The 12,173-nt window shown below is 47.9% G+C and overlaps 1 protein-coding gene across 1 annotated transcript; it reads left to right on the forward strand.

Moving 5' to 3' along the window:
* Positions 1-1,864: 1,864 nt before the first annotated feature.
* On the forward strand, positions 1,865-9,698 carry fgf18a (fibroblast growth factor 18a). The gene is made up of 5 exons (XM_053428988.1): positions 1,865-2,047; positions 5,656-5,695; positions 5,855-6,035; positions 7,800-7,906; positions 8,041-9,698. Exons 1-5 carry the CDS (start codon positions 2,016-2,018, stop codon positions 8,311-8,313), a joined length of 633 nt encoding a protein of 210 aa, XP_053284963.1. The 5' UTR covers positions 1,865-2,015; the 3' UTR covers positions 8,314-9,698.
* The last annotated feature ends 2,475 nt before the right edge of the window (positions 9,699-12,173 follow it).

The raw sequence follows: 12,173 nt of genomic DNA on the forward strand, positions 1-12,173 counted from the left end.
ACACAAATATTAGTTGAAACAAGACAGAACAAGGCAGAGGGGGGGAAAGAGGATTGTCTGGATGCTGGAGAAATGATAGAAACAAGTTGGGTTGTGCTTTGTAAACAAGTGAGATTATCTCACCTCGTCACCAGATGTTTTTCACATAGGACGGAACACTGGTTAGGATGGATATTTTTGCAGTGTAAGTTTGGTCGGCATCGCATAGCGACTGACTAATCCCATTTTGATCCAATAAGTGTGCATGTGCGTGTGTGTGAGGGGAGAGAGACTGGGGAGAGGAGAGAGAGAGAGAGAGAGAGAGAGAGAGAGAGAGAGAGAGAGAGAGAGGGGTGGGAGGGAGGAAGGGAAGGAGAGAGGAGGGAGGGAGGGAGGGAGGATTGATCCGCGTCTGTTAAAATCTTGTTCTGGTTTTTCTTGGAGTGAGGTCTGTGCCTGCCGACGCGCCTCTCCTGTGTAGCCCCCCCTTCAAGAGGAGCTTTTAATGGAAGCAAACCTTGGATTTTTTTTTTTCCTGAAAGGGAGAAGGATCTGCACAACACAAGTGGAGTGGATAACAACGCACGGCTGGGCTTCTTCTTGCGTTTTTCTCCCCATGGTGTCTGAATGAAACAGGGAGGCAGACACAAGGTGAAGAGGAACGCTGCAGGCTGTGGACGGCTTCTCGATCTGTCACAGGGATTTGGGGGTAAACACGTTCCCAGAAGCGCCCGTTTTTAACTTTTTTTTTTATTTCTTGACAAACTGGCGAGCTCGACTCTTCTCCCCTTCTGAGCAGCGGACTTGGTTTTTTCCCCCTATTCTCGGAACGAGGAGAGACTTTCGAGTTTTTCCTCCTCTTCAGAGAAACTGCCTAAAACTTTCTACGTGTAAAAAAATAAATAAAAAGATCAGATTGCATTTCCCCCCTTCAAACATTTCGGAGGTGATGTCATCGTGCTGTGTTTTGACTGGTATTGTGTCGAGAGGGCGCAGGGAGGACTGCTGCTGCAGCCAGGCGGTAACCAGCGGCTGAGGCGAGAGGGGAAGTCCGGAGAATCAGGTGCAAAGTGCGGCTGTCATTTCCTCGCCGTGTCGCGGGTGGCTAAGTCCGCCACCCAGTCACAGCTGTTCCCATCCTCTCCAGCCACCCCTCCCTCCCTCGTCTTTCTTTCCACTTTACTATCCCCTCCCATTCTCATTCAGCACTCTCCATATACCTCTCTGAGCTGGACCGCCCCGGGACCTTATCAGCCTCTGTGCCGGACAGTGTCGGTCGGTGTCACTTGAGCCACAGACCCTTTGAACCAGCGTGGGGGAGCAGACATGACAGAGGGCGCTTTGCACTACCCTGCGCCCGCAGAGCCCCCGTCTCCAGCTCGCCGTTTGCTCCATCAGCCAGCCCAGGTACCCCACATCCAACAGCTCCTGGCCCCGCTCTGCTGGGACTGAACCTGCGTGTCTGTGCCGGGACAAACTCTCCGCCACTTTCTTTTATCACCTCACCTACCGCAGAATTCCAGTTGGAGATCAGAAGATTGCTGTTGCTCTGAAACGTTACGCATTGGATTACGCAGGAGATTACGCGCGTACCGCAGCTGTCCACGGGGCCGAGCGTCCCTCCTAGGGTCAGCAAGGTCGATTGGAGTTGGTTATCTGTGAGGCGTGAGCGCGCTTTCACCTGTTCCTCTCCTCGTCGGGGACGCGCGGCGTTTAAAGCCCCTAACCTTCCCCCCCTTTGCTCCCCCGCCCATCTGTCTCCACCGGTCTGGACAGCTGTTAGAGGTTGCCCGGCGGTCACAGTGGCACGCTCACCCCGGCCTCACACCTCCGTTTGCCCGCGCCCGCACGTTTACATACGCCGGGGGGACCTGGGCACACCGCCGCCGATGCCAACGGGACTGTCTGACTGTGTGACTCTGCCCAACATCCAGCGGATTCGAACCACGCAGGGGAACTCTCCGGACTGTCGGACTGGCTCGGACCGAGCGAGGAGACTGTCTCTGGGCCAAGTTCCATAGTGGAGGGGGGAAGCAATGTGGCCCCTTCTTTCCACGCTGACCGTCTTGTAAGTCACTTTTATCACCTCCGCACGCACTAATCTCATGCATCCTCTCTGGTCCTATCTCTGTCATCAGTTGTGTAAACTTGTATCACGATAGCCCGAGCTGAGATGAAGATGATGGAGAGGAGGGTTGCAGTGTCTAACGATTACGTCACTCCGCATCAATCCCCATAGAAAACATACCATGGAAAGCCCTGTTTTGATTGGCTGGCTGACAGTTCAAGGTCACTAGGTCAGAGTCAGGGCCATGTTATTCATAAAAGCTGCCATAAACATCTCCATCACCATCTGCACTTACTTCAGGGATGACCAAGCTGGCCTGGAGAAGACCATTTTTCCCATCGCCAAAAAAATGCCTTTTTTTTTTTTTCCTATTGAAAATATTTCAGAAGTTGAGTCAAATAACACCAGCTTTATCTAGTGGGATAGGAAAATGATAAAGTGCCAAGAGCAAATCTAAGGGAGGAGGATACAGACTCGGGGGTTTGAGTTTGCCCATTCGAGGTGTGTCTTGTTAAAAGCCAAGGGATTTATTTTTCTTTCTTTGTGTCGGCTGTACTTCTCCCAGATGGCAGTCATCTCCAGATACTTCTCATTCCTCACACAACCTGGACAGGGTGTGTGCTGCTGCTGCTGGTGTCTGCCTGGCTCTCCCTCTCCGTCTGTCTCCCTCACAGTCTCTCCGCTTACTCACCTAACTACCCACATCTGTCTTCCTGTCTTGCCCATACCCCTTTTTCCACAGATATTTGCTCCGATAAAAAGTATGAATTAATAACCGATGAATGATGGTGCCCCTGGCAGTATCTGAAGAGAGCAGCCTCATTGTTTAGTCTGCTGGTTTCGGTTTAGGTCTACCAGAGCCAATCATCTCTCCATTCATTTCCCTCTTGCCGATCAGTTTTACCGCAGACACTTTACTCCATCCACATGCTGTTTTACAAAATTGATCACAAGTTTTTAGCCGGTGAAAAAAAAAGCCAAGGGCCTTTTGCCACAGCAACCTGCTCCACTCCTAAAAACCACAGCTCCGTGTCGAGGTCTTCCTCATCGCTTACCATTGCCCCAACATACGCCCTATTACTGCTGATACCACTCACACGCCCACTGGCCTAACCACAAGTCTTCACCGAGGCCGACTGCTGAACATCTGAAAGTCTTGCACTGTGCCGAAGCCCACTGCTCCAGTGTTGGCCTACCACGCTAACCACTGCTACACACAGCTGAAACCACTGCTCTGTGCTGAGTCCCACCAGGCCGACCGCTCGCACTCCATGCTGGTGCCCAGTCCTCAGTGCTGAGGCCTGCTAGTCTAACCGCAGCGTCCATATGGTAGATCTGCTGGGACGCAGGTTTATGATGTCAGACCCTTGCTTGTTTTGGCCACCGGCCAAGGTGCACCGGGCTTTCCCTCTCTCCATACCTCCTTTACTCTCCCCGACTTTTTACCCTGCGATCTTTTATTCTCTAGTTTTCTCATCCCTCCCCCACCACCGGCCGATCCTGTCCCCCTCTTTCCTCTCTTTTTCTTTCTGTGGCTGGCATAATATGGAGTGTCTGTGGTTTTTGTGGGAGCAGGGGAATCCAGCGCTGAGGCACTTTTCCTGCAGTGTCCTCGGCGGCAGTGCAGCCGTGGTGTTTTAACAGCTGAGAGTCCTCACAATGCACAGGCGCTCAGGTTTTTTCGGCTGCGCAGGCAAAATGTGAGGGCCAACACTTTACTGCAATGCCCGGGATGTCTGCATCTATTAGAGGGACTCAGGGGCCAACACACTGGGAAAGAAACTGAGGAGGAGGGAGAAGAGGGAGGAAACAAGAGTATATGGTATGTGTGTGTGTGCGCGCATTTGTGAGCATGTGTGTGTGTGTGAGTCAAGAGGCAGTGACATGTGTTACGATGTGCATGAGTTGAACTCTCTTCCTCTTCGTTCTCATTATTTATCTTTTTGTCTACTTCTCAGGCCAGACCACACTCAGTGGTTACACTACTGTCTCTCATTCAGCCCCTTTTTCTCCTCCTGCCTTTCGAGATGTAACCTTAGTCCTTTTTCTCCTCCGTCTCACATCTGTGCATCTGCCCCTTCTTTCAGATTTTATCTCCCACGTCTTTCATTCGCCGTCAGCCTTCCCTGGCTTCATCTCCCCTCTATTTATTCTACCATCCCCTTCTCCTGTCCTGCTTTCTCCCTATCCCTTTGTGTACCTCTCAGTCTACCTCTCTCGCTATCTCCCTCTCTCAGCAGCGCGTATGTCTTTGCTTTGGCCCAGCTGTCAGCTGCCTGCTCCTCCTGTACACACACACACACACACACACACACACACACACACACACACACACACACACACACACACACACACACACACACACACACACACACACACACACACACACACACACACACACACACACACACACACACACACACACACACACACACACACACACACACACACACACACACCTGCACATCTGCGTGCATGCCCATGACAGTGTGGAGGAGTCATTGTGCTAACCCCAAACATAAAGGAAGATGGGAGGCAGGGAACGATAGGAGAAAGGTAGAGTGGACAGAGAGGGAAAGATAAAGTAGAGGAGAGAGGGAGGACAACGAGTCAGAGAAAGAGAGAGAGAAGAGGCATGCAGGGAGATAGCAAAAGATGAGGTGGGGAAAGACACAATGTGTAGAATTGCTTTTTCAGCCCACACACTTGGTTCTGAACTTCATCCAGTCTTCAGCCACTAATTCAGAGCAGTTCAAGGACTGCCAGAGTAGAATTTGCACAACACAATCACTCCCTCACCAAAGCTGTAAATAACACTTGATATATCCAAGGTCAAGGTCTAAACTTCAATTAAGCAATGTGCTAAAGTAAGAAGAATTTTAATTGTTACTGTAACCAGCTGTTTCAACCATTAATGTGTCAAAGTGTTCAGATAGTTTGTAAAGGAAAATAGAGAGAAAAGTTTCGTTCACGTACAAGTCCATGACAAATGGATTCCGTCTGCAACATCGCCATGACTACTCCTCACCGATAGTTTCCTCCATAAATTATCTTTCCGCACATTTTGGTAGCTCGTGTTCTCACTTATTCATAGCATCTATAAATGTAACCGCAGTCCAACGCGCTCCAAAGCCACATCACAGCCCAGTGTACACCTGTAGTCCAGCCCAGCTGTCTACATACAGGGAGCAGCCAAATAAGCCAGCCGTTTCCCTCAGATGTCCAAACCAAAACATATTCTAGATGTCTCGGAATGTTTGCCATTTCGCCACGGCCCAATCGGGTCATTTGGAGGCCAGATTTTAGCGTGGCGAAAGTCACAAACGGGTCAGAAAAAATGGGTTTGGACAGGAGGCTGGTGGCGTTACTATAAACAGTGCGGTGGGTATCGTCGGTCTGTTGATCCCTGGACATCTGCCGGTCTGTCAAGTCGCTCTGCCAGCTGCACACCCAGCGGTGTGAGTAATCACCCAATAAGGAAAAGAGATGTTGAGCAGAGAGAAACGGCAGAGAAGAAAGAGATGGAAACGATGGTGTCAAGCCCTAACTGGTCCAGCATTCAATGTTGCTTGCATATTTCTAAACTCATCTGTTTCTCCTTTTTCCAGATGTATCCAGATGTTGCTGGTGATGTGCAATCCATTACAGGTTAGAGTCTACATGCATGACAAAGAGTGATTGTAAGATAAGTTGTATTGTTAAATTGTACCTGGAGTTTATTTAAGCCTGTTAACTAATCTCTGTATCTTCTGTGTATGCCTCTGGGTGTGTCTATGTGTGTGTGTGTGTGTGTGTATGTGTTATCAGCAGGTACTTGGTGTGGATGGAGTCAACTTCAGCGTGCATGTGGAGAACCAGACTCAGGTGCGAGACACCATGAGCCGGCGACACCACCGGGTCTACCAGCTCTACAGCCGCACCAGCGGTAAACATGTCCAGGTGCTGGGGCGCAAAATCAGCGCCAAGGGAGAAGATGGAGACAAATATGGTAAGACACACAAACACACAGAAACACACAAAAGCACACAAAAACACACAAAACAACACACAAAACAACACACACACACAGTAGAACAGAGGGAAACGCTTTGGCGAATGCGATTGTATGCACACAGAGAAAGACGCTGACTTGCACACACACACGCACACACACACACACCCTCACACACTGCCTCTCACAATCTAACGGCTGCAAGTACAAAGACTTAAAGGTTGACCAAGTGCATGCATGAGCGGATACAGAATGCAACTGTGCACACTCACAAAAGCACACACACATGCCTCCCCAGGCTTTGGCAGAGGGGCAGTGGAGCTTGTCTTGGGAGTACAAAGACCTCATCGACTGGCTGCTGACTCAATGATTCACTAGAGAGCAAAAGGAAGAGAGAAAGAAAAGGTGATAGTGAAAAAAAAAAAAAAGTGTGAGTTAGAGGGAGAAGCCCAGCAGGTAGAGTGTCGGAGCGAGTGTTAGAAACTCATCTCCTCCATCGATCCCTCCATTGATTTCTCATCCTCCCTGTTGTCTCCTCTGGATTTAAAACAGCAGGCTTCCTCTCCCTCCCCTCCCTCCATCCCCTAACACTCCCTCATGTCCATCCCCCTCTCCCTCCCCCTCCTCTTCCCTGCCTGTAATGATGTCTAACCCATTCTTAAACCACACACAGAATCAATGGGCAGTCGAAAGCCATACATACAAGCCGTACAGCTGGAGTTCATGTTTCTGTGTGTGGCCCCGGCACATGCCCCAGCTCATGTTGCACATCCCGCTCCATTCACAAACATGTCAGGTTTCTCTTCACACCACTCCAAGCCGGAGATGGGATCATAGATGCAAGGGGCCGGTCAGATTTTTATACCTATCGAAAAAAGCACAACAAATCCTACTTAAACTGACTGATTGCGAAAAAAGGTTTTGCGGGGAAACCAAGAGCAAAAAGAAAAATAAAGAAAAGAAGGAGCACATGCATGAAGGTATAAACATGAAGCGAAGGAGCAGAAGGGAGACGCATAGAGAGTTGGGGGAAGAGAGAGGAAGAGGGCAAGAGGGAGGGAGGTATTGATTTCTCTTGACCCCTTTGTTGACTGAGGTCATGTAGGAACCATTTTCGGGATTTATTTTTAAACAGGCACTAGCGCTGTCTGAAGATGTATAGTTGGCGGAGCAGTGTTGCCTGGAAGGATGAACATGTATGCACCTGCCCACAAACACACACACACACACAAACAGGCACACACCGAGCTTCACGCACACACATGCTCGCACCTGAAAACAATACTATCTCAGCAGCTCCATTCTCCCGCTCCTCTTGGCTCACCGGGCTCCGTCTCCTCCTGGCTGTTATCTTTTTTACGAGGTCCATTTGTGGTCAGCAGCCTCACATCCATGTGTGGGACCGGGCTTATCTGACAACCATCTGTCCAGCCAGAGACCTTGACATCTGTTTGGGATTTATCAACACGTTTAATAGCAACTGTGAATCCGAAAACAGGGGTTCGATGTGAATGCCTCATCAGGTTTAAAAGCCAAATCTGATTTAACGGTCGCTGGTAATCTGAGCAATTAGTGTAAAAACACATTGATGTTGTAAATGTGTAAAAGTTTATACTTAGATGTGGAAATTAAACAATCTCTAAATTTGTTTTATCCTAATCTTGTTGTACAGCCTTACACACACACACACACAGGACTGTATTTGTCTGTGTTCCCTTTGGCTCTAATGTCTGTCTGTCTCTCTGTCTGTCCCTTTACAAGCCCAGCTCGTAGTGGAGGCCGATACCTTTGGTAGCCAGGTGAGAATCCGGGGCAAAGAAACCAATTTCTACCTGTGCATGAACCGCCGCGGCAAGCTGGTTGGAAAGGTGAGACTTCTCTTTTTTCTTGAGACGTGTTTCCTCAAAAAGCAAATCGAATCCGACCAGTTTCCTGACCAGCCTCTCTTTCCTCTTTCTTCTCCCAATGTGTGAACATGTGTGTGGTTTCTCTGCGCTCTCAGAAGGCCAGTAATCGAAGCGAAGACTGCGTCTTTGTGGAAAAGGTTCTGGAAAACCACTACACAGCTCTGATGTCGGCGCGCTACACGGGCTGGTACGTGGGCTTCACCAAAAGAGGGCGTCCTCGCCGCGGCCCCCACACGCTCCCCAACCAGCAGGACGTGCACTTCATGAAGCGCTTCCCGCCCGGAGAGCAGCCCGACCTCACCACCCCCTTCCGCTTCACCACCATCAGCAAGCGGGGCAAGAGGGTGCGTGCTACTGGACCCCGCTAGTAGTGGCTAACGCTAGCACCCGCTGTCTCGTCGTCCACAGCCTTGACCTGAGCCTGCCAATGGCTAACCCAGTCATCACTTCTATCACACATGACTCAACACCTCCCTTTGTTGGGACAAACATTGACCAGAAACTTGATGAATCATTCACGGGGTTTAGCTTTACACCTACTAATTTGCCACTACAGCCCCTTAGTTATTGATCATTCTTCTCAGTTTTAGTTCCCTTACTGGACCAACTGGAGCACTACCAGTTCATGGCTGGACCTGGTCTGCTTCCGTTCGCTGGACAGAAATACTGACAGGAAACCTGAAGGGCAGCCAGACTCCCAGGCTCGACAAAGGCCTTTATTCCCCCCCACCACAAAAACCTCAAGGCCTTCACATCTCCTGTTCTGGACCAGCTTGACACTGTCGGGATTACAACTGGACCATACAGAGGCAACAAGGGTGGGAACGACTGACTGAACAAGAGAGCGGGTGCTTAGCCTTCGGATAAAGGGAAAGCAAGAAGGAGAAGACAGGAAAACGGCGGAGTGGACAAAGGGATAGAGTGGTCTGCGCAGCGGATCATATGGACCAATAATTGACTGTTGACATGTGACGCACTTATTTGTCTCACTGCTAAATTGGTGGGAACCAGTGGGACTGTTGGACGAGCGGAAGGATGAGTGACAAGAGGATTCTAGTGAGTGTCTTACTGAATAAATGCATGTTTGTAGAAGGAGGACGAGGAAACGTTTGTACGGTTGTGCATGTGCTTGTGTGTGTGTGTGTGAATGAGTGAGTGAGTGCACCAACAACCATGAGTGAAGCTGGATCGCAAGGGACTCTGGAAAGGGACCACGCAGTCCCTGCATGAACCCGTGACAACTCACCGCAGGGACTGAAGCTTTAGGAACTGGAATGTATAAAAAAAAAAAAAAAAAGCTGCACCAAATACAGCCAGCCAGTCACAGCGAACCAAACCGACAACCGACCAAAGACAACTGGAGACCTTCTTCACGACTCCTCCCCCACGTTCCCCCACCACCACCCCAAGGACACAATGCCCTCCGCTTATAGGTGCGGCGGGTGAAGAGCGCAGGGACGAGCATGGCGGGGAGGGTGCCTTCTCAATTAGCACCATTGCTATAGAAACAACCCAGGGGACGATGCTCCCTCGGATATCTTGGATACAGAGTGCTGCTACCAGGACATTCAGTGGAACAAACCAAAGTCTCATGCATACACCCAGGAGAAAAACAAATATTAAAGGGAACAATTTATTGAAAGTTATATATATTATATATATAAAAAAAAGAAGACAGAAACCCTAAATAAGCAATCTTAATATGATGGTTACTATAATTATTATGATAAAATTATTTCATTTATTTATTTCAGCTCTGTGTGCAGCGGTCTTTCTCGACTCAGTAAACCTTACAGAAACATTTCCTGTGTCTCCACGCCTCTTTAAATTTGTTTCTTCTTCATACTGGTTTCTATCGACACGACATGCAAGTTGCTCCAGATGTGTTCGGCTGGCTTTACTGGGTAATCTGACATTTTTCATATTTGGGTTTAAAAAAATGACTATAAAGTGAAGGTTTTATGCTTTTCTCCGTTTCCAATAATCAATAACAGATTTCCGTTGGGTTTGGGAATATTGGTTCAAGAAAACAAACATTCGGAATATATTATGCCGAATGAGGGTTTAAAGATGGGCAATTTGAGATTGTCCACGATCCAATCTAACCACCAGAGATGGTACCATACAATAGAGAATGTAAATCATTGAGTTGGAGTGTATTGTGGCAACGTTCAGGATTTTTGCAGCAAAATCATACTTCATTATTCACTACAGAAATCTACTGTTTCACAATATATATATATATATATATCAATAATTTTATATAAAAACACCTACTGTGATAGATTTGATCCCTATTGTCCAATCCTAATAGATATGTCTTTTTATGGGGCATTTTTAAAGATAGATACTGATTAATTCAAAATATATATATATTAAAATTATTTGATTGCAGCCATAGGTGGCTTCAAACATGTTAGAAAAGTTTATCAGAGATTTGAAAATCTTCTCCAGGCAAGTACCACGGGACAAGAGCTCTGTTTTTCCTAAGACGTATGAGTTGAGTCTGAAACTATTAAATTCTGCATTTCCCACAACAATTCATCGTCTGGGAAAAGTTCTCAGACTGGCAGATATGTAATAGAGACAAGGTGCAGACTCCGAAAGGCCACAGAAGAATGGATTCTCAAGTTTCCATATTTCTTGTTGGTTTGGCGTGAGGTAGTCACTGAAGTTCGACTCTGGTGTATTAAATTACATGACAAACACAAGTCGGAGGTGGACCGGCCTCGCTCAGGAACCCCGTGAAATTGCCTAGAAAAACTGACGAGCCCCGACTGTCAACAGTCAGCTCCACATCTACCGAGGTTTAGGCCAAGAAATATGCAGCACAAAGGGTCAGACCGAGAAAGAGGAAGGGAAACGTGCAGTAGTTAGATAGAGTTTCATGGCTGCTTCTCGTCTCATCTGTCCTGCTCTTATCCCCCCCTCCATCCCTCCCCTTCCTTCCCTCTCCTAGCAGGAGGTCACTGAAGAGATGTCGCTGCCAAATGACCCAATCATGCCGGCAGACACAAACAGCTGACTCAGGGGGAGAAAAGGGTTGTACCGGAGGATTCCCATTGCAAGGCAGCAGGAATCTGTGCCGGGGGGGGGTGGTAGGGTGTATAAAGAGGACAGTAGGGTGGGAGGGAATCGAGGTGTGGATGTGGGATAAAGAAGACTGGTTTTTGGGGGGGTAGGGGAGGTGGTGGGGGTGAGTTGCTCATTTCTGGAACGTTGCTCCAGTTCCACCCCGGAATGATGGAAATATCCCGCATAGCCAAACCCAGAGTGGAAGGTGTATGGTAATCATGTCGGGGAAGGAATGCCAAATATGTGCGTGAGAACGGAGCTGTGACCTGAGAGCTGCAGGAATTATGGGCCAAAATCCCACAGACCCAGAGGAAGCACACACACCCATATCCAACACATACACACATCATATACTAATGGTGCTCCACCGAGCACAAATCCATCCCACATAACTTATTCCCAGAATTTAAAACATTCTACTATACTGAACTAAACCCAGAAATGTTGAAAACCAGCCCCCGTCAGCCGGCCAACTCCCCTCCTCCTCCTCCTCCTCCTCCTCCGGGCAGAGAGAATACACACTTCACAAGAACCGGGCGGACGCACTGCACAGCTCAAACACTGTAAATGCATCACACCGGGGATTTTAAACACACATTGGTCCTTCACGATTACTGTGTTTACCAGATTGAGTGTGTGTTGTACTGTAACAGGTTGTTTAGACTCCAAACACTGAGAGCCCAAGTCTCATAAACAGATTAGACTGGAGGAGATAGCTGAGTTTATACTCCCACCTAGTGGCCAAACTAAATACATGTAGCAAGCTTTAGGAAAGTCTAACATGTGAAGGGAAACAATTGTGAAATTTACACGGGAAAGTCTTGTTCGACAGGTGCATAATGTCACTTTAGGCACTTTGTTTTAATACATATAAAATGTGATTAAAAGAGAATAGTATTCATTTTAATTGATGAAAACTGGTCTTTAGAAATGTTTACTTGACACAACTTTTGACTTTCACAGAAGCAAAATATTCTGCAGTTGAACACTTTTATTAACATTTATTGTTGACAGTCTAAATTCAATCTACCTGATGAAGATTCAAAATGTGGGAAATGTCATTAAGTGCCGGTTTGTATCAATTCAATTAACTTTCTCACATCTTTACAAAAACAGACTTTAAAAAAAAACTTGTATCAAACATGTTCTAACA

This window comes from Pleuronectes platessa, chromosome 8, assembly GCF_947347685.1.
Source record: "Pleuronectes platessa chromosome 8, fPlePla1.1, whole genome shotgun sequence".
In the NCBI taxonomy this organism is placed as follows: domain Eukaryota; kingdom Metazoa; phylum Chordata; class Actinopteri; order Pleuronectiformes; family Pleuronectidae; genus Pleuronectes; species Pleuronectes platessa.

What these genes read in the sequence shown, in the direction of transcription:
- fgf18a (XM_053428988.1), top strand. Translation starts at nt 2,016, where the DNA reads ATGTGGCCCCTTCTTTCCACGCTGACCGTCTT. An exon ending in TGATGTGCAATCCATTACAG is followed by an intron (nt 5,696 to 5,854) that starts GTTAGAGTCTAC and finishes ATGTGTTATCAG; the next exon opens with CAGGTACTTGGTGTGGATGG. An exon ending in AGAAGATGGAGACAAATATG is followed by an intron (nt 6,036 to 7,799) that starts GTAAGACACACA and finishes TCCCTTTACAAG; the next exon opens with CCCAGCTCGTAGTGGAGGCC.